This window comes from Rhinoderma darwinii, chromosome 10, assembly GCF_050947455.1.
Source record: "Rhinoderma darwinii isolate aRhiDar2 chromosome 10, aRhiDar2.hap1, whole genome shotgun sequence".
In the NCBI taxonomy this organism is placed as follows: Eukaryota; Metazoa; Chordata; class Amphibia; order Anura; family Rhinodermatidae; genus Rhinoderma; species Rhinoderma darwinii.
In genome coordinates, this window is record NC_134696.1 from 103,963,067 (window position 1) to 103,986,329 (window position 23,263).

The 23,263-nt window shown below is 45.8% G+C and overlaps 1 protein-coding gene across 1 annotated transcript; it reads left to right on the forward strand.

The window, feature by feature from the left end:
• Positions 1–3,546: 3,546 nt before the first annotated feature.
• HTR6 (5-hydroxytryptamine receptor 6) lies at positions 3,547–23,054 on the forward strand. Its single transcript, XM_075840474.1, has 3 exons — positions 3,547–5,455; positions 20,673–20,816; positions 21,555–23,054. Exons 1-3 carry the CDS (start codon positions 4,733–4,735, stop codon positions 21,951–21,953), a joined length of 1,266 nt encoding a protein of 421 aa, XP_075696589.1. The 5' UTR covers positions 3,547–4,732; the 3' UTR covers positions 21,954–23,054.
• The last annotated feature ends 209 nt before the right edge of the window (positions 23,055–23,263 follow it).

Sequence of the window (23,263 nt, forward strand, 5' to 3'; positions counted from 1 at the left end):
GACTTTTGCAACAGATGCATCTAAAATAAAAAAGAAAGCGTCTTTGTAAACAGTCTTGATTATAAATCTTCTATGCAGATCTGTGTCTCCATGGTAACAGACTACAAACAAACCCTGTGTAGTCTGATCCTGCAGTCATGTTACTCCCTTACCTCTACTGTCTGTAGATGATAAAGAGGAGGCAGAAGGAGTAACGCATGACTGCAGGACCAGACTACACAAGTTGTGTTTGTAGTCTGTTACCATGGAGACACATAGGTAAGCATAGGAGCTATGGACACGAAATGGGAGGGTGTGAGAACTTGCTTCATTATTCAATTTAGATGCGTTGTAGCAATAACAAATTGTTGCAAAAGTTTACACGACCTCCAAATGAAAATGTGTTTGTTGGTATTATCCTCCACACCGTGCACACGTGGTTCACCCAGCTTTCTAAGGCTCCGGAATAGTAAATCTACCTAGTTATGCAGCAATGAAACATCAGCCAGACTTGTCGGGGAAAGCTGGGTGGCAAACTTAAGGCGGCCATATTGGTTTTTTATCCGGTTTTTCTCCAGCTGCGAGTTGTCACTCAGCTTTCCTAGACTCCCTGAATGGCATATTTCTCGGAGTAATGTTTCATTAGGCAGATATGACATTCCGGGCTCTGGGAAAGCTGGGTGACAATCCCTGTGCACGCTGTAACGGGGATCATATTTCGCCATATTTGCACCATTTGGGGAAGGACGAATTCCGTAGGGATAATGTGAGGGGACTGCAGGGATCAGCGGAGTGACATCCTCTATAGACGAGGCGGCAGCGGTGGCGGCGCGCAGGGCGCAGTCACGGGATTACAGGATCCGTCCTCGAAGAAAGAGCTTTATACTGAGATGCGGGAACTGAGGGGATAATGACGTCCTGTGTAATTACATGTCACTGAATAGTCGCTGTGTGGACGCTGCTGGAATGCCTGATGTGCTCTTAAAGGGGAACTCCAGTTATAATCTGTCATCACAATATAAGTCCGGTCCTGTCTAATGTGAATACGTCTTAATCATTGTAAAAATAAAGGCTCTGCAACTCTCTGCAATACTTTGTTTCAATTCCTCATGATTTTCAAGATCTCTGCTGGCTGTTAGTGACTGAAAACATTCATTGTTTACATCCAGAGTCTGAAAACCTGCACAGATCTAATACTTCTCACAGCTGAGGGTTTGTTACAGTTGTATCCAGTCTAGACAATTATACGTTGGAAATTGTCCGGTCTTTAGATTGATGCATTTTACCTGCGCTGATACATTGTAACAAACTATAAGGATAGGAGAAAGATTTGGACTGCTGACGTGTTCACCTCACAGAGGATTGTCTAGACTGGATACAATTGTAGCAAACCCTGAGCTGTGAGAAGTATGGGGGTGGGGAGAATATGCCGCACTGATCCGCACAACAGGTTGTCACTCCGCTTTCCTGACTGCTGAATGGCTAATCTGTCTGGCTTTGAGTAAGGGGATGTATCATTGCCATTCATGGACCTAGGAAAGCTGAGTGACAACCTCAGTGGGAGGTAATGGCAGCCATATTGTCACCCAGCTTTCCTAGGAACAGATAGAACCCCATTGAGCTCTTTTCATCTTGACAGACGACTTGAATTTCATGTTTTTCTTTTGTTTGTTTTTTAAAGGGACATGACGAGGAATTCACACCTGGAAAAATCTCATGAAGTGAATGGAGTCGGTTTCAGCTCTACAGGCCGGAGCTCTGGTCAGTGCTCAGATTTTTGGCTTGAATGTGACGGCCGCCCCACAGCCTCATGATTGGACTGACGGGTCCATGAGAAAGTTGTTGCGCCCATGTATGAAATTACTTGTCTGACTGGCCCTTTAAATTCCCTTATATTTTTCATACAATAGACCATCTCCATTGACATGAATTTAAATGGGTCGTCTACATTAGGACGAGCTCGATATCAATCAAGTAGTGCTTGACGTGAAGCTCCAACTCCCTGTTCTAAAAGGTGTTCTGCAGCAGCTGAGACATTATTGTATAATACAGATCGTAGCTGCTGCAAAACCTCACTTTGATAAAGCATGGGGAGGGTTTCATGTCAATCAATGATCACTTAACAGATTGCATCTTGGGGGGTGATGTACACTACATTTAACAAGCTGCTTCAGAATTCCTCTACCTCTTTCCTTAAAAAAAGAGGTCCTGCAGCATCTGTGGTGTTTATTATGATATTCTGCAGCAGCTAATATATGTATTATAAGGTTCTGCAGCAGCTGAGGTGTGTAATATGATGTTCTGCAGCAGCTGGTGTGTTCAATGAGGTTCTGCAGCAACTGAGTTGTGTATTATGAAGTTCTGCAGCAGCTGAGGTGTGTTATGATGTTCTGCAGCACCCGAGGTGTGTTCAATGAGGTTCTGCAGCAGCTGAAGGGTGTATTATGAGGTTCTACAGCAGCTGAGGTGTGTATTATGATGTTCTGCAGCAGCTGTGTGTTTAATGAGGTTCTACAGCAGCTGTGTGTATTATGATGTTCTGCAGCAGCTGAGGTGTGTATTATGATGTTCTGCAGCAGCTGAGATGTGTTCACTGAGGTTCTCCAGCAGCTGAGGTGTGTTCAATGAGGTTCTGCAGCAGCTGAGGTGTGTTTTATGATGATCTGCAGCAGGTGAGGTGTGTTCAATGAGGTTCTGCAGTAGCGGAGGTGTGTATAATGAGGTTCTGCAGTAGCGGAGGTGTGTATAATGAGGTTCTGCAGTAGCTGAGGTGTGTATAATGAGGTTCTGCAGTAGCTGAGGTCTGTATAATGAGGTTCTGCAGTAGCTGAGGTCTGTATAATGAGGTTCTGCAGTAGCTGAGGTGTGTATAATGATGTTCTGAAGTAGCTGAGGTCTGTATAATGAGGTTCTGCAGCAGCTGAGGTGTGTATAATGAGGTTCTGCAGTAGCGGAGGTGTGTATAATGAGGTTCTGCAGTAGCTGAGGTGTGTATAATGAGGTTCTGCAGTAGCTGAGGTCTGTATAATGAGGTTCTGCAGTAGCTGAGGTCTGTATAATGAGGTTCTGCAGTAGCTGAGGTGTGTATAATGATGTTCTGAAGTAGCTGAGGTCTGTATAATGAGGTTCTGCAGCAGCTGAGGTGTGTATAATGAGGTTCTGCAGTAGCTGAGGTCTGTATAATGAGGTTCTGCAGTAGCTGAGGTCTGTATAATGAGGTTGTGCAGTAGCTGGTGTGTATAATGAGGTTCTGCAGTAGCTGAGGTCTGTATAATGAGGTTCTGCAGTAGCTGAGGTGTGTATAATGAGGTTCTGCAGTAGCTGAGGTCTGTATAATGAGGTTGTGCAGTAGCTGAGGTGTGTATAATGAGGTTCTGCAGCAGCTGTGTGTAGTATACTATGCAGGTTAAGAATATTGGAAGTCACTTCTAAGCTCCTTGACCTCAATTTACAGCCTGGGTGACGTATGTGGCCCCCGGACTCCTCAGTGACCTAATATTCATATCATTTACAGCTGAGGGGGCCCTATCACATATATTAACTCTTCAGGAGCTGCTGTCACGTCCGCTGTGCTGGAATCTGCTGCACATTACCTGATCTGTTTGGTTGAGGTGCAAAAGTCAATAATTCCTGGAGATGATGAGATTTTTCCTCTGGTCAGAGAGGAAGGGGCTCGGGAGGGGGTGGGACCCGGCGCTGTCAGTCGCTGCTCATTCACCACTCACTTCTCCACATCTCACATTTTCTTCCTTCCTAAGGTTGTTACATGTGATTCCAATCGCCTCTGCCAGCTCTGCTGCTCCTGCGGGAGGGGGTGGCATGGCGGAGACGGCGAGGAGAGTCTCACAGAGGAGAAGTGACAGCGAGACAGGCGAAGACACAATAACCTGCCGGAAAACAGAGTAATGACAGGGATGGAACAACGACTGGAAGGAGAGACGGGGAGACGTAGGATGACGAGGAGGACAAAGACTCGTCAGAATTAACGAAATCGAGGAAAAGATAAAGTGAATGGAATAGGAGAAAAAAGCAGAGACGGGAGAAGGTGAGAAGACGGGACCGGGAGGGAGAGGAGGTAAGAAGAAAAGACGGGACCAGGAGGGACAGGAGGTAAGAAGAAAAGACGGGACCGGGATCCGGGTGGTGGAGAATTTGAGAAGCTAAGATGGGACCAGGATCTGGGTGATGGAGAACTTAAAAAGATAAGACGGGACCCGGATCTGGGTGGTTGAGAACGTAAGAAGATAAGACGGGACCAGGATCTGGGTGGTTGGGAATTCAAGAAGCTAAGACGGGACCGGGATCTGGGTAGTGGAGAACTTAAGAAGATAAGACGGGACCAGAATCTGGGTGGTGGAGAACTTAAGAAGATAAGACGGGACCAGGATCTTGGTGATGGAGTGGTTAAGAAGCTAAGATAGGAACAGGATGGTGGGGAAGGTGAGAAGCTAAGTCGGGACTAAAATCTTGGTGGTGGAGAAGGTCATAAGCTAAGATGGTAACAGGATTTGGATGTTGGATAAGGTGAGAAGCTAAGAAGGGACCAGGATAGTGGGGAAGTTGAGAAGCTCAGGACTGGGGTCGGGATGGTGGAGAAGGGTGAAGCCAAAATGAGCCCAGGGTGGGGATGGAGACGTTAAGACAGGACCAAGGTTGGATAGTGGAGATCTAGGATCAATGGAGAGACACTGGACAAAGAGGAGACACTTTCAATGGCCACGTCTCTGTAGAATAATACTTCACGGCTCACCAAATGGATAAACATTGGGATGGACTAATTGGCAAAGGGGCAGAGGTGGCATCTCCCGATGGGCTGCGGGTCTGGATTGCCGCCTTCCTTTGCTTCATTATCTTTCTCACCACCTTGGGAAACTCTCTACTTATCTTACTCATCTTCACCCAGAGGTCTCTCCGCAACACGTCCAACTATTTCTTGGTGTCCCTCTTCATGTCGGACCTCATGGTGGGCCTGGTGGTGATGCCGCCGGCCATGCTGAACGAACTCTATGGAAGGTGGGTTTTAGACGCGGAGTTCTGCTGCATCTGGTACTCCTTTGATGTGATGTGCTGCAGCGCGTCCATACTCAACCTGTGTGTCATCAGCCTGGACCGGTACCTCCTCATTATCTCCCCGCTCAAGTACAAGCTCCGGATGACGTCCTGTAGGGCCCTAGGCTTGATCTTGGCCACATGGACATTGGCCGCTCTGGCATCTTTCTTGCCCATTGAGATGGGTTGGCATGAGCCGGACTTTGAGTTGCAACCGTCCAACCTGACATCGGCGTCGCAGGAGAAGCAGTGTCGTCTGCTGGTCAGCTTACCCTACGCCTTGATCGCCTCCTGTCTGACCTTCTTTCTCCCATCAGCCGCCATATCATTCACCTACTGCAGGATCCTGCTGGCAGCCAGGAAGCAGGCGGTGCAGGTGGCCTCCTTGACCACGAATGTGCCCAACATGTCTGAAGACCACGTGCAGGTGAGCACCAATTCTGCATGTGACAGAGTACCAACTGTGACTTGTGGAAACGCTTTGCTGTGGTTTACAAAGGCAATGACACCCAGCAAATAGCACAAGAGAAGTGGTACTGTGCCCTGTCCATATATATATGTCCCTGAGAATTACACCCAGTATACAGGACAGGAGGAGTGGTACTGTGCAGTGTATATATATACAGAATAATACAGATACTGATAATTACACCCAGTATACAGGACAGGAGAAGTGGTACTGTGCAGTGTCCATATATACAGAATAATACAGATACTGAGAATTACACCCAGTATACAGGACAGGATAAGTGGTACTGTGCAGTGTCTATATATACAGAATAATACAGATACTGAGAATTACACCCAGTATACAGGACAGGAGAAGTGGTACTGTGCAGTGTATATATACAGACTAATACAGATACTGAGAATTACACCCAGTATACAGGACAGGAGAAGTGGTACTGTGCAGTGTCTATATATACAGAATAATACAGATACTGAGAATTACACCCAGTATACAGGACAGGAGAAGTGGTACTGTGCAGTGTCCATATATACAGAATAATACAGATACTGAGAATTACACCCAGTATACAGGACATGAGAAGTGGTACTGTGCAGTGTCTATATATACAGAATAATACAGATACTGAGAATTACACCCAGTATACAGGACAGGAGAAGTGGTACTGTGCAGTGTCCATATATACAGAATAATACAGATACTGAGAATTACACCCAGTATACAGGACAGGAGAAGTGGTACTGTGCAGTGTGTATATATATACAGAATAATACAAATACTGAGAATTACACCCAGTATACAGGACAGGATAAGTAGTACTGTGCAGTGTCTATATATACAGAATAATACAGATACTGAGAATTACACCCAGTATACAGGACAGGAGAAGTGGTACTGTGCAGTGTCTATATATACAGAATAATACAGATACTGAGAATTACACCCAGTATACAGGACAGGAGAAGTGGTACTGTGCAGTGTCCATATATACAGAATAATACAGATACTGAGAATTACACCCAGTATACAGGACATGAGAAGTGGTACTGTGCAGTGTCTATATATACAGAATAATACATATACTGAGAATTACACCCAGTATACAGGACATGAGAAGTGGTACTGTGCAGTGTATATATATACAGTATAATACAGATACTGAGAATTACACCCAGTATACAGGACAGGAGAAGTGGTACTGTGCAGTGTCCATATATACAGAATAATACAGATACTGAGAATTACACCCAGTATACAGGACAGGAGAAGTGGTACTGTGCAGTGTATATATATACAGAATAATACAGATACTGAGAATTACACCCAGTATACAGGACAGGAGGAGTGGTACTGTGCAGTGTATATATACAGAATAATACAGATACTGAGAATTACACAAAGTATACAGGACAGGAGAAGTGGTACTGTGCAGTGTATATATATACAGAATAATACAGATACTGAGAATTACACTCAGTATACAGGACAGGAGAAGTGGTACTGTGCAGTGTCCATATATACAAAATAATACAGATACTGAGAATTACACCCAGTATACAGGACAGGAGAAGTGGTACTGTGCAGTGTATATACACAGAATAATACAGATACTGAGAATTACACCCAGTATACAGGACAGGAGAAGTGGTACTGTGCAGTGTCCATATATACAGAATAATACAGATACTGAGAATTACACCCAGTATACAGGACAGGAGAAGTGGTACTGTGCAGTGTATATATACAGAATAATACAGATACTGAGAATTACACCCAGTATACAGGACAGGAGAAGTAGTACTGTGCAGTGTATATACACAGAATAATACAGATACTGAGAATTACACCCAGTATACAGGACAGGAGAAGTAGTACTGTGCAGTGTCCATATATACAGAATAATACAGATACTGAGAATTACACCCAGTATACAGGACAGGAGAAGTGGTACTGTGTAGTGTCCATATATACAGATACTGAGAATTACACCCAGTATACAGGACAGGAGAAGTGGTACTGTGCAGAGTCCATATATACAGAATAATACAGATACTGTAAATTACACCCAGTATACAGGACAGGAGAAGTGGTACTGTGCAGTGTCCATATATACAGAATAATACAGATACTGAGAATTACACCCAGTATACAGGACAGGAGAAGTGGTACTGTGCAGTGTATATATATACAGAATAATACAGATACTAAGAATTACACCCAGTATACAGGACAGGAGAAGTGGTACTGTGCAGTGTATATATATACAGAATAATACAGATACTGAGAATTACACCCAGTATACAGGACAGGAGAAGTAGTACTGTGCAGTGTATATATATACAGAATAATACAGATACTGAGAATTACACCCAGTATACAGGACAGGAGAAGTGGTACTGTGCAGTATCCATATATACAGAATAATACAGGTACTGAGAATTACACCCAGTATACAGGACAGGAGAAGTGGTACTGTGCAGTGTCCATATATACAGAATAATACAGATACTGAGAATTACACCCAGTATACAGGACAAGAGAAGTGGTACTGTGCGGTATATATAAACAGAATAATACAGATACTGAGAATTACACCCAGTATACAGGACAGGAGGAGTGGAGACCCCCCGGATGGGAAGAGGCTTTTGGAGGCTCAATTCGTCTCTCTTGGAAGAAGCGGAGATAAGACGGTCCTTTGAGGATTTCTTTCAGAGCCAGGTACCATTACTGGATCTTTGTAGCGGTAAGTCGGAGTGGTGGGAGATGTTCAAAAAAAGGGTGGCGAGTTTCTTCCGCCAGCTCTCGAGCCTCAGGAGCCTGGACAGGTACCGCCTGTATCAGGGCCTGAGGAGGAAACTCGAGCATCTTGTCTCGACTGGAGGTGACCGCGAGGACATCTCCAGAGTGAAATCTTTGCTTAAGAGTTGCCAGTATGATAGACACGCATCTTTAGTTTTTGAGAGGGATTTTGGGAAGTACCGCTCGCCCGACCCCTACAAGAACTGCAAGATGTCAGTAAATAGTAAAGTGGTTTCAGGACTGATGGACAGTACAGGATCCCTGAAAAGGTCCAGATCAGGGATCTTGGAGGTCGTCAGATCCTTTTACTCGCACCTCTTGGGAAAGATGGATCTTGATCGGGATGCGATGTCGGCTTTCCTGGCTGAAACTGTCCCCGAACCAGGAGTAGACCCCTCTCTTGGTGTCTTGGCAGAGGCGATCAGGGAAGAGGAAGTGAGACTGGCGATTGAAGGGCTTGCCCTCAAGAAGTCGCCGGGTCCAGATGGCTTAACGTCTGAATTTTACAAGACCTTTAAGGACATTTTAGTTCCCCTGTTGACTGAGGTGTTGAATGAGTGTCTTTCCTCGGGCACTTTGCCGAAGTCAATGAGGAGGTCGGCCTTGATCATCCTGTCAAAGGGTAAAGATCCATCGCACATTGAGAATTGGCGTCCCATAGCGCTACTCAATGTGGACAGAAAGGTTCTGGCAAAGGTGCTGTTTAATCGGCTGGTGAAATTTGCACCCGGCTCCTTTCGGGGGCTCAGCATTGCTCTGTTCCAGGCCGCAGTGCGTTTAGCGCTGTACTCGGTGTCCGAGAGGCAGTGGAGCAGAGTAGGGCGGGCCGTTGGAAGGGGTACTTGCTGTCCTTGGATCAGGCAAAAGCGTTTGATCGGGTTGATCACGAGTATCTCTGGTCGGGCCTTCTGAGGTATGGTCTGCCGGGGGGGGGTTTGTTGATTGGCTTAAGATCTTGTATGCAGGGGCAGAGAGTTTTCCGCTTGTGAACGGTTGGATTGGCCGCTCTTTTGAGGTTGGGTCTGGGGTTCGCCAGGGTTGCCCGCTGAGCCCGCTTTTATACGTGTTCGCGATTGACCCCTTTCCTTAGGAGGGTGGATCGTGGACCGTTGGTGGGAGTCAGCATGGACTTGGCAGCCTCGGAAGCCACTCTGAGAGTGGTGGCGTATGCGGATGACGTCACCGTCTTTGTGTCCTCGAGAGGGGAGGCAGAGTGAGTGATGTCTGAAGTTGACCGCTACTCGGAGGCATCCGGGTCCATGATCAACCCGGATAAGTGTAAGAGTCTCTGGCTGGGAGGGGGAGATCCTACCTTTGATCTCTCGGACACTCTTCCAGGGCCTCAGGAGTTTGTAAAAATTCTCGGCATCGAATTTGGCCAGGGGGATTACCCCAAACAAAATTGGGACAGCAGGCTAAAGATCGCCGCTCAGAAGGTCGACCAGTGGAAGGGTTGGTCTTTGACCCTCAGGGAAAGGGTCAACTTGATCAAAACTTACCTGCTCCCTTTGTTAATCTATTTGGGCAGTGTCTGCATCTTGCCAGAACCTCTCTGGACTCGGGTCTACAGCTTGTTCTTCCAGATGTTATGGGGGAATAAGCTGAACCTAGTCAAGAGGGAGGTGACATACCGTACGAGGAGACTAGGGGGGTTGTGTATGGTCAACCCTGTGGTATTCCTGGTTAATACCTTTGTAAAGATCAACATGTCAAACCTCTGGCAAGAGAGGGCTCCTCCGTGGGTAGTCTCCTGCAGGGGGTGGTTTCGGCCTTTCTTCCAGGAATGGGAGACAGGAGGGCAAGTGAAGGACCTTCGCACGCCGCATGGGCATCTTCCGTCTTACGCTACCGTGGTTCTGAAAACAATTCGCCGGTGGGGTCTGGGGATGTGGGAGATCAGGACTCTGTCAAGGAGGCTCCTTGACAACAGGGTTCTGTTGACCCATTTCCAGAAGCCCCTGGCGCTCAGGGACTGCCCAAGTCGGGATCTGGAGGTTGGTTTGAGGGATTTAAATTCTAGTAGGATCCCTTTAAAGTTTTGGGACTTGGCTTGGCGTTGCTTCCATGGGAAACTGTATGTGAGGGACAACTTGAAACACAGGAACCCTGAGGAAAGGGGTTGTCCCCGGGAGGAGTGTGGCGGCGTGCTGGAAAGCATGGAGCACTTCCTGCTTCATTGTCCCCTCAATACAGGGGTCTACAGCAGGGTGGGTGCCTCCATTGGTTGGCCTGGTCTGACCGGTCTCTCCTATGCGGAATGGGCCTATGGAACATTCAGACACCTGGGTGGTCGAGATCGGGGCACTTTATTCTTAGTCAGCTTAGCGGTCAGGTACGGCACGTGGAACGCACGGTGTTTTGTATCAACCAGACAAAAAACCCTCCCGGAGGAAGAGGTGGTGAGGAACATTCTCGGTGACCTGGGGAAGGTTCGTTCTTTGGAGTTCGAGAGACTGGGCACGAGTAGGGCCTCCATGCTTTGGAGGGGTTTCTCCTTCAGCGTGCCCTAGTCTAGTCGTCTCTATTCCTGGTGGGGGGCTAATGCTGTCACTGTAGCTTTTTGTTTTCTGTATAGTTGATGATGGATATAGGGCTTGCAGGTACCGAACCAGGGCCTTGTGGGTAGGATTTGTTAAGGATGTGTTATGTGTTATGTCAGGTAATGTATGCCATTGTACAGGCTGAGTCTTTACTTACTATATCTTGTAGAGTGTAGTATTTTTGTATAGATGTGAGGGGGTTAGGTGTTAGGTGGGGAGGGGGGAAAGGGGGGGAGGGGGGGTACAAATAATAAGAAAAAGCCGGGCCCGATCAAAGAGACATTGAAGGATGGACGATGGTGTCGGTCGGAGCTTAAAGGTACGGACTTTGGACTGGACATTGGTCTTGAATTGGGTATAATGTAGATATTATAGATATTATATATATATATGTATGTTCAGTATTGTTTTGTATATATTGTATATATTGGTTACTAATTGGTATTCATATTGCGGATTTGTGGTTAAGAAAAAGGGTGGAGGGAAAAAAAAAAAAAAATAAAAAAATTAAAAATGTAAAAAAAAAAAAAATAATTAAAAAAAAAAAAAAAAAAAAAAAAATTTAAGAAATAAATAAAAGGGGGGGGGTTATTTGCTGATTAGGCTCATGTTGTGTTTTCTCATGTAGGAGTTTCTCATTTTTCCTTGGTTAATATATTTTGATGGGCACATGGACCGGTTAGGGTCAGTTTTTGGTTTTATTGTGGTTTAACAATTTTATTTATTTTATTTTTTAGACTGTTACTGATTTTGTTCTTTTTGAGGCGTCTGGATTGATGTTGTGACTATGAGTTTTGTGTATTTGTATTTATACTGATGTGAGTGACGTGTGGATGATGTGAGTGATGTGTGGATGATGTGAGTTATAATACAGAAGACTGAGTGCTGGTAGGAATGTGATCTGGACCAGAGAGGAGGCGGCCGAGATTCATAATGTGTTTATAACTTGTTCATTTTGTGTTGGTTTATGACCCGTGTATTGTATGTGCGGATTTATGGCATGTGTATGTTTGTTAACATTTATTAAAAAGATGAGAAGTGGTACTGTGCAGTGTATATATACAGAATAATACATATACTGAGAATTACACCCAGTATACAGGACAGGAGAAGTGGTGCTGTGCAGTGTATATATACACAGAGTAATACAGATACTGAGAATTACACCCAGTATACAGGACAGGAGAAGTGGTACTGTGCAGTGTATATATACAGAATAATACATATACTGAGAATTACACCCAGTATACAGGACAGGAGAAGTGGTACTGTGCAGTGTTAATATATACAGAATAATACAGATACTGAGAATTACACCCAGTATACAGGACAGGAGAAGTGGTACTGTGCAGTGTCTATATATACAGAATAATACAGATACTGAGAATTACACCCAGTATACAGGACAGGAGAAGTGGTACTGTGCAGAGTCCATATATACAGAATAATACAGATACTGTAAATTACACCCAGTATACAGGACAGGAGAAGTGGTACTGTGCAGTGTCCATATATACAGAATAATACAGATACTGAGAATTACACCCAGTATACAGGACAGGAGAAGTGGTACTGTGCAGTGTATATATATACAGAATAATACAGATACTAAGAATTACACCCAGTATACAGGACAGGAGAAGTGGTACTGTGCAGTGTATATATATACAGAATAATACAGATACTGAGAATTACACCCAGTATACAGGACAGGAGAAGTAGTACTGTGCAGTGTATATATATACAGAATAATACAGATACTGAGAATTACACCCAGTATACAGGACAGGAGAAGTGGTACTGTGCAGTATCCATATATACAGAATAATACAGGTACTGAGAATTACACCCAGTATACAGGACAGGAGAAGTGGTACTGTGCAGTGTCTATATATACAGAATAATACAGATACTGAGAATTACACCCAGTATACAGGACAGGAGAAGTGGTACTGTGCAGTGTCCATATATACAGAATAATACAGATACTGAGAATTACACCCAGTATACAGGACAAGAGAAGTGGTACTGTGCGGTGTATATATACAGAATAATACAGATACTGAGAATTACACCCAGTATACAGGACAAGAGAAGTGGTACTGTGCGGTATATATAAACAGAATAATACAGATACTGAGAATTACACCCAGTATACAGGACAGGAGGAGTGGAGACCCCCCGGATGGGAAGAGGCTTTTGGAGGCTCAATTCGTCTCTCTTGGAAGAAGCGGAGATAAGACGGTCCTTTGAGGATTTCTTTCAGAGCCAGGTACCATTACTGGATCTTTGTAGCGGTAAGTCGGAGTGGTGGGAGATGTTCAAAAAAAGGGTGGCGAGTTTCTTCCGCCAGCTCTCGAGCCTCAGGAGCCTGGACAGGTACCGCCTGTATCAGGGCCTGAGGAGGAAACTCGAGCATCTTGTCTCGACTGGAGGTGACCGCGAGGACATCTCCAGAGTGAAATCTTTGCTTAAGAGTTGCCAGTATGATAGACACGCATCTTTAGTTTTTGAGAGGGATTTTGGGAAGTACCGCTCGCCCGACCCCTACAAGAACTGCAAGATGTCAGTAAATAGTAAAGTGGTTTCAGGACTGATGGACAGTACAGGATCCCTGAAAAGGTCCAGATCAGGGATCTTGGAGGTCGTCAGATCCTTTTACTCGCACCTCTTGGGAAAGATGGATCTTGATCGGGATGCGATGTCGGCTTTCCTGGCTGAAACTGTCCCCGAACCAGGAGTAGACCCCTCTCTTGGTGTCTTGGCAGAGGCGATCAGGGAAGAGGAAGTGAGACTGGCGATTGAAGGGCTTGCCCTCAAGAAGTCGCCGGGTCCAGATGGCTTAACGTCTGAATTTTACAAGACCTTTAAGGACATTTTAGTTCCCCTGTTGACTGAGGTGTTGAATGAGTGTCTTTCCTCGGGCACTTTGCCGAAGTCAATGAGGAGGTCGGCCTTGATCATCCTGTCAAAGGGTAAAGATCCATCGCACATTGAGAATTGGCGTCCCATAGCGCTACTCAATGTGGACAGAAAGGTTCTGGCAAAGGTGCTGTTTAATCGGCTGGTGAAATTTGCACCCGGCTCCTTTCGGGGGCTCAGCATTGCTCTGTTCCAGGCCGCAGTGCGTTTAGCGCTGTACTCGGTGTCCGAGAGGCAGTGGAGCAGAGTAGGGCGGGCCGTTGGAAGGGGTACTTGCTGTCCTTGGATCAGGCAAAAGCGTTTGATCGGGTTGATCACGAGTATCTCTGGTCGGGCCTTCTGAGGTATGGTCTGCCGGGGGGGGGTTTGTTGATTGGCTTAAGATCTTGTATGCAGGGGCAGAGAGTTTTCCGCTTGTGAACGGTTGGATTGGCCGCTCTTTTGAGGTTGGGTCTGGGGTTCGCCAGGGTTGCCCGCTGAGCCCGCTTTTATACGTGTTCGCGATTGACCCCTTTCCTTAGGAGGGTGGATCGTGGACCGTTGGTGGGAGTCAGCATGGACTTGGCAGCCTCGGAAGCCACTCTGAGAGTGGTGGCGTATGCGGATGACGTCACCGTCTTTGTGTCCTCGAGAGGGGAGGCAGAGTGAGTGATGTCTGAAGTTGACCGCTACTCGGAGGCATCCGGGTCCATGATCAACCCGGATAAGTGTAAGAGTCTCTGGCTGGGAGGGGGAGATCCTACCTTTGATCTCTCGGACACTCTTCCAGGGCCTCAGGAGTTTGTAAAAATTCTCGGCATCGAATTTGGCCAGGGGGATTACCCCAAACAAAATTGGGACAGCAGGCTAAAGATCGCCGCTCAGAAGGTCGACCAGTGGAAGGGTTGGTCTTTGACCCTCAGGGAAAGGGTCAACTTGATCAAAACTTACCTGCTCCCTTTGTTAATCTATTTGGGCAGTGTCTGCATCTTGCCAGAACCTCTCTGGACTCGGGTCTACAGCTTGTTCTTCCAGATGTTATGGGGGAATAAGCTGAACCTAGTCAAGAGGGAGGTGACATACCGTACGAGGAGACTAGGGGGGTTGTGTATGGTCAACCCTGTGGTATTCCTGGTTAATACCTTTGTAAAGATCAACATGTCAAACCTCTGGCAAGAGAGGGCTCCTCCGTGGGTAGTCTCCTGCAGGGGGTGGTTTCGGCCTTTCTTCCAGGAATGGGAGACAGGAGGGCAAGTGAAGGACCTTCGCACGCCGCATGGGCATCTTCCGTCTTACGCTACCGTGGTTCTGAAAACAATTCGCCGGTGGGGTCTGGGGATGTGGGAGATCAGGACTCTGTCAAGGAGGCTCCTTGACAACAGGGTTCTGTTGACCCATTTCCAGAAGCCCCTGGCGCTCAGGGACTGCCCAAGTCGGGATCTGGAGGTTGGTTTGAGGGATTTAAATTCTAGTAGGATCCCTTTAAAGTTTTGGGACTTGGCTTGGCGTTGCTTCCATGGGAAACTGTATGTGAGGGACAACTTGAAACACAGGAACCCTGAGGAAAGGGGTTGTCCCCGGGAGGAGTGTGGCGGCGTGCTGGAAAGCATGGAGCACTTCCTGCTTCATTGTCCCCTCAATACAGGGGTCTACAGCAGGGTGGGTGCCTCCATTGGTTGGCCTGGTCTGACCGGTCTCTCCTATGCGGAATGGGCCTATGGAACATTCAGACACCTGGGTGGTCGAGATCGGGGCACTTTATTCTTAGTCAGCTTAGCGGTCAGGTACGGCACGTGGAACGCACGGTGTTTTGTATCAACCAGACAAAAAACCCTCCCGGAGGAAGAGGTGGTGAGGAACATTCTCGGTGACCTGGGGAAGGTTCGTTCTTTGGAGTTCGAGAGACTGGGCACGAGTAGGGCCTCCATGCTTTGGAGGGGTTTCTCCTTCAGCGTGCCCTAGTCTAGTCGTCTCTATTCCTGGTGGGGGGCTAATGCTGTCACTGTAGCTTTTTGTTTTCTGTATAGTTGATGATGGATATAGGGCTTGCAGGTACCGAACCAGGGCCTTGTGGGTAGGATTTGTTAAGGATGTGTTATGTGTTATGTCAGGTAATGTATGCCATTGTACAGGCTGAGTCTTTACTTACTATATCTTGTAGAGTGTAGTATTTTTGTATAGATGTGAGGGGGTTAGGTGTTAGGTGGGGAGGGGGGAAAGGGGGGGAGGGGGGGTACAAATAATAAGAAAAAGCCGGGCCCGATCAAAGAGACATTGAAGGATGGACGATGGTGTCGGTCGGAGCTTAAAGGTACGGACTTTGGACTGGACATTGGTCTTGAATTGGGTATAATGTAGATATTATAGATATTATATATATATATGTATGTTCAGTATTGTTTTGTATATATTGTATATATTGGTTACTAATTGGTATTCATATTGCGGATTTGTGGTTAAGAAAAAGGGTGGAGGGAAAAAAAAAAAAAATAAAAAAAAAAAAAATTAAAAATGTAAAAAAAAAAAAAAAAATTAAAAAAAAAAAAAAAAATAAATAAATTTAAGAAATAAATAAAAGGGGGGGGGTTATTTGCTGATTAGGCTCATGTTGTGTTTTCTCATGTAGGAGTTTCTCATTTTTCCTTGGTTAATATATTTTGATGGGCACATGGACCGGTTAGGGTCAGTTTTTGGTTTTATTGTGGTTTAACAATTTTATTTATTTTATTTTTTAGACTGTTACTGATTTTGTTCTTTTTGAGGCGTCTGGATTGATGTTGTGACTATGAGTTTTGTGTATTTGTATTTATACTGATGTGAGTGACGTGTGGATGATGAGAGTGATGTGTGGATGATGTGAGTTATAATACAGAAGACTGAGTGCTGGTAGGAATGTGATCTGGACTACAGAATAATACAGATACTGAGAATTACACCCAGTATACAGGACAGGAGAAGTGGTACTGTGCAGTGTCCATATATACAGAATTATATATACTGAGAATTACACCCAGTATACAGGACAGGAGAAGTGGCACTGTGCACTGTCCATATATACAGAATAATACAGATACTGAGAATTACACCCAGTATACAGGACAGGAGACGTGGTACTGTGCACTGTCCATATATACAGAATAATACAGATACTGAGAATTACACCCAGTATACAGGACAGGAGAAGTGGTACTGTGCACTGTCCATATATACAGAATAATACAGATACTGAGAATTACACCCAGTATACAGAACAGGAGAAGTGGTACTGTGTAGTGTATATATATACAGAATAATACAGATACTGAGAATTACACCCAGTATACAGGACAGGAGAAGTTGTACTGTGCAGTGTCCATATATACAGATACTGAGAATTACACCCAGTATACAGAACAGGAGAAGTGGTACTGTGCAGTGTATATACAGAATAATACATATACTGAGAATTACACCCAGTATACAGGACAGGAGAAGTGGTACTGTGCAGTGTGTATATATACAGAATAATACAGATACTGAGAATTACACCCAGTATACAGGACAGGAGAAGTGGTGCTGTGCAGTGTATATATATATACAGAATAATACAGATAGTGAGAATTACACTCAGTATACAGGACAGGAGAAGTGGTACTGTGCAGTGTCCATATATACAGAATTATATATACTGAGAATTACCCCCAGTATACAGGACAGGAGAAGTGGTACTGTGCAGTGTATATACAGAATAATACAGATACTGAGAATTACACCCAGTATACAGGACAGGAGAAGTGGTGCTGTGCAGTGTATATATATATACAGAATAATACAGATAGTGAGAATTACACTCAGTATACAGGACAGGAGAAGTGGTACGGTGCAGTGTCCATATATACAGAATTATATATACTGAGAAATACACCCATTACACTGGACAGATATAATAGTGATTAAGGATTTAAGGCTTTATAGAGCACGGTCCCCTCTCCTGACACATCTGTTTTAGTAAATACTCGTATTCCCTATGAAATAACAATTCTGGAGCATCTTTTCTTAGAACTCTGTGTTGCACCGTTACTCTGTTATTCCTCCTAGAAATTTATGGATACATTTATAACTGGGTGCTACCATTTGGGGGGGGTGTCTCTACATTCTATGAGTGGAAGCACTGATTGGACAGTGTGAGAATGTGTAAGGGACACACCCCCAACTAGTAACACCCAGTTGTCAATGTATTCATAAATTTCTAGGAGGAACAACAGGGGAACGGCACAACGTAGCGTTCTAAGAAAAGCTGCTCCGGAATTGTTATTTCATAGGGGATACGGTTATTTACTAAAAACAGACACGTCAGGAGAGGTGACCGGTCCTCTTTAAGAAGAGATGCAGGAAATCGGAGGCCGGTGATGTCGTTTCTTGTACACTGTTAATATAATGATGGAAATAAAACTGTTCTGTGTCTTTAAAGTTAATTATTATATTTTACAACATGTGATAATCTTATTCTTCCTCTCTAACCAGGAAATAATTAAATGCTTCTGTTCGACAAACACAGGACAGCATTACCAGTGATGGCCACCAGGTGGCAATACGTCAAACAGTGACACCTTGTGGTCACTGGTGGTAATGGTATGCAGTAATAAAATTTGTACAGTGTGTAGGGCAGGATTGACATATACCAGGACTGTGTCGACGAGCAGTTGTCAAATGACATATCCCAGCATGCCCTGTCACCCCGCGGCATCAATCTGATTAGCGCTTTGTTTTAAGCAATGTATTAAATTTACCAAAATTGCATTCACCCCCATGTATCCTAATGATGGTCGGGTTGGGTGTCGATTTGCAAAAAGGCGAAATTGGGTAGATTATTTTCCACATCGCTAGTTAGCGCCATTCTGCTGCCACGACACGAGTGAGATTTACCCTGCAGAACAGCCGCTGCGATGAGTCACATGGTAATATGTTTCCAGTCCTGAACATGAGAACTGTGGGCAAGTCCCTTGCCAGGCTTAGCTCCAGCGCACCACGCATGCATAAAACATCCACACCCCTCTACCCTCTGCTGCAGGGTAACTGGTGCCAACTCAGTGTGTGTCGGGGGAGGGGAGCAGCAATTATCTGCAGAACGGTTTCCAAGCCCCTGATTTTATTCCAGATACATTCGCCTGTTATAATAACACTGACACTTTCGTCATAAACTCTGCGCTGACTCAGCTCTGCTGCAACCTGTAACCGGGATGGGCCCCTTTAAATTAGTGTATCTGTAAAACTGTAAACAAGGGGGCAAAGCTGCACCCATTAAATGGTTTACCCGGAGGTTCATATGCCCCAAAGGAAACCAATAGCAACTGAAGAAAGAAAGGGGGATTTAAAAAAAATATCACTATATGTGCATTGAAAGTGAAATGTCTGTGTAAAGCATGGCGGCCAGGCAGAGATGCTCTGCAGATGCTCTCTACTCCAGCTACCCTATTGGGGGATTCCTCCTTTTTGCCCCTTTAAGGTCACCTTGATATCACATGATCAGCCCCTTCACAAGGGCAAATTTGAAATGGAGATGCTCCTTAAAGGGGGATTCCGCTGCGGAGATCAATTGTATCCAGTCTAGATAATCCTCCATGAGCGAAACAATCAGGACTCCAAACTGAAACATTGTAACAAATGATCATGAAAACCGTCAGCTGTGAAAACCATATTGAGGTCTCTACCAGTTATCAGTCTCTGGAATGTAAAGAATGTCCCCATTCAGTGACAACAAGCAGAGATCTTGAATGTAGTGAGAAATTGAAACAAAGGGGCAGATTTACTAAGATCGGCGTTTCATACGCCATTTTTAGTCTAAAGCCGCAGGAATACGATGCGACAAATTTATTAAGAGACGCACGCCGATCGTGCCCCACAAAGTAGAACCATCGCTTGCGCCGGCGTGGATTTCCGCTATAATTTAAGGCAGTTTCTGGCGTAAATTTGTCGGATGGGCTGGACCGCCTCCTTTCACTAAGCCCCACCCACTGTTTGTTTAAAGGGCAGCGCATCGGAAAACAGTAAAAAGTCGCGAATTATTGCGTAAATATGACCTGCGCCATAATTGGCGACTTTTTAACGCCAGGGCTGGCATAGAACGATGAATAAATCCCGCCATAGTTAGAAGATGCAGAACTTATTATACAATGATTGAGCTTTCGCCCAATGGATGTGGCGCAGGCCGAGCTACGGCAGCGGCATCAACCGCCCACAGTAATGGCTTCTCGTCGCCGTCCCGTGGCGTTGTCGCGGGTGAGAGCTACGTATATGACGCGAGACGCTGATCTCCAGAGCTGCGGTGTGACCTAGATTTTCCAGAGCTCCGCTGCAGATGTGAATGTAATCCACTGACAGACGGAAGATTGGCATATTACGTGCGAGCGCGGGCGCGGTGCCAGGCGGATTGTGCCTGACCCGAATAAACGATGTGCGTCTGATCAGAGATGATGTTGATGGTTTGAGAGAACTCATTATATTATATTACACTACAGGATCCAGTCACATTTTCCGCTCAGCAATCATTATATCCATCATGTCTTATACTCTAGTCACCTCCAGAGCTGCATTCACAATTCTTCTGGTTTCCTGTTACCTCACTGCTGCCCCCTGCTGTGTTGTATGAGAGAAGATAACAGAATCTGCTATTTTTTTTAAAGAAACAGCGTCACTCTAGTCCATAGCCTGTGCCTTGTATTTGCAATACTGGACATGGGGTGGCACCCTTTCTGGAATGTGCCCCAGATGACCCCTTTAAGTGTTATGACCTACTGTGTTCCACCGTGGGAGATGCAATGTTATATATATTCAAAAACAAAACACTACATCTCCTGGAATGCAATGCAGCAGAGTAGCAGAACAGTGATTGTCAGTCTATGGATCATAGTCCGTCCTGTCCTATAATCGTGCCTCTTTTTCTTTTGGCGTCCCAGGTGCTCGCCGTTCCGGTCCTGGAGGGCAGGAAGTTTGTCACGAAGCACAGTAAGAAGGCGCTGAAGGCCAGTCTCACCCTGGGCATCCTGCTGGGCATGTTTTTCGTGGCATTGCTTCCATTCTTCGTCGCCAACATGGTTCAGGTAAGAAAGACGCATGAAACGTGAGACAGAAAACCACAAGTCCCCAGTAAAGTAATGGTTAACAATTCCATTCAGTGATTTTATCAGATTCTGGGAAAGCTGGGTGACAACCAATATGGCGGAAATCACAGCTACCGCAGGGCTGATGTCACAGCTTTTCCTACGTCCTGAATGGCAGATCCGCAGTGCTACATACGCCGCTCCCATATTGCCGATCAGGGTGGGTGGAAAGCTGGGTGAATTCCCATTCAGGAGCTTTATTTAAGGGGATGTCCATAGCACGCAATCGAGTCACTGACAGCAAAAAGCTGATTGACGCCCCCTGTGGGATATAAACCATATTCGAGGACAGATTATCATTGCCCTATAAAAGCTGAGCTAGGGGGCGCCATCTAGTAAATATCCTGTTAATCAGCCAATCAGGAGTTCAGAAGGATTAAGCCCCTCCTCCTGACTGCACTAGGACTCCTCCTTGTGGGTGTGTCATGGCTGAAAAGGCATAAAGGGGAGGGACTATGTGAAAAGCCCATTTTCCTGCTCTCTGATTGGCGGCTTATTTGGCGCCATTGTGCCAGTATTGTTAGAACATCTATAAGGAATCCTTATATAAAGGGGCCGACCCTGGGGACAGTTTCCCTTTAAATAGCGCCTAGGTCATGCCCTGTATTAGGAAGTGATGTGATGCCATCCTGTACATTGTGCCCGGTTTGGTGACCGTCCCCTTGCTGTGCCATGCAGGCCGTCTGTGACTGCGTCCCCCCGGGCTTGTTTGACGTCCTGACGTGGCTCGGATACTTTAACAGCACCATGAACCCCATCATCTACCCCCTCTTCATGAGAGACTTCAAGCGCGCCATGGGGAAGTACCTGCCGTGCTGCCGACGCTCCAGGGTCATCTCGCTGTCCGCGCGCAACTCCAACAGCGCCCCGCGCCTGGGGCTGTCGCTGAGGAACGTCCTGACGCTGCGCGGGGAGACCGACTCCATGTATTCCGCCACTCTGGGCAACGAGCACCTTCTCCAGAACTATAAGGACCACAGCACCGACCCGCTGCCCGTCACCGCCGCCGATTCCGTTAACCTCTTTGACCTGGAGCAGGAGATGCAGGGCCACCAGCTGAATATCCCCATGAGCTGAGCCCAACCGTAAACATGGCCGCCTCATCACGCGCCACCACGGACAACCGCAGAAACGTGCACGGTGCGGCCGGACAGGATCGGTTTCCAGACACAATGGCACGCACCACCCCCCCCCCCCCCCCGAGCTGGAAGGAAACTATAGCCCTGTCCATCCTAATCCTCCTGGTTCACAAATAGAATTCCAGAACTGCAGTGAAGACTGACACCAGTGCAAAACAGACTTATATGTTATCTGGATGTTTGGAAAGCTGGGTGACGACCCCTCTGGACATGGTATTAGGGATTATTAGCATCAATGGCGATAATCCGCGCACACGATGGCGACTCAGGGACGTGCGGTGTATTTGTAAATTGTTTCCTGGGGGAATATTCTTTTCACAGGTAAAGATCATTCATTTCCAGGAGGATTATTCAGAGTGACATCACATGGTTTGTGCTTCTGGATGAAAAGTGTTCAGTCTACAATCTATTGCTCCCTGTTATCAGCCATTTTAGGGTGGGAAGAAGCTGAGCGTACGACAGGTAAATCAGTCTAGTGCTCCCTGTTATCTGCCATTAGGGAGAGGCTGGCGAAAGTGACACGAAGTGCCGAAACCTCCAGAAATCCAGTTCTGCACCGGTCACTGGCCCTTTAAATATAAGCACAAGCTCAGCAGGGAGTTAAATAACTTTGCAAACTTTTTGAGGTACTGGGTCCCCCCCCTCCCCCTCCTATCCACTCCAAAGCTCTACCCATATTATTATAACAGGAAGCCAGCAGAACTGTGGATGCAGCTTTGGAGGTGACTGGAGTATTAGAGTTTTCCTACAGATTCTTTACCATATGATGACATTTTGGGCAGTAAATTAATTCTCTCCCGTCCATTTATTTCCATCATTTGTTTCCTAATAAAGTCAGTGATATTTGATGAACATGGGGGGAGGGGAACGCGCTCGTCCCGGCCGGCGGCACTGACGGAACGCGCTCGATGACATTAGATAAATGTCAGGTATTTGTAATGTGGGAGATCGAGTCATTAAAGGGTCAATCCCGGCTAGACCTCGATTTATGAATTAAAGGGCCGGTCCAGGTTTTTGTAAATGAAGGGTAATTACTGTATAAAGAAAAGTTCTTCTTTCTAAATGATTTTGTGTTTCAATTTCTCAACAAGATCTCTGCTTGCTGTCAGTCCTGACCAAATACTTCTCACAGCTGAGAGTTTGTTACACTTGTATCCAGTCTAGACAAGAAAAGGAAATACAGGTCAATGATGCCACAACAAGACCCTAATACCCCTGAACTTAGGGGGCGCAACTGAGCAAGACTCC

Excerpts from the sequence above, each read along its gene's own strand:
- HTR6 (XM_075840474.1), top strand. The coding sequence starts at position 4,733 with ATGGATAAACATTGGGATGGACTAATTGGCAAAGGGGCAGAGGTGGCA. Across the intron at positions 5,456-20,672 it reads TGTCTGAAGACCACGTGCAG|GTGCTCGCCGTTCCGGTCCT; the intron begins GTGAGCACCAAT and ends TTGGCGTCCCAG. Across the intron at positions 20,817-21,554 it reads TCGTCGCCAACATGGTTCAG|GCCGTCTGTGACTGCGTCCC; the intron begins GTAAGAAAGACG and ends TGTGCCATGCAG.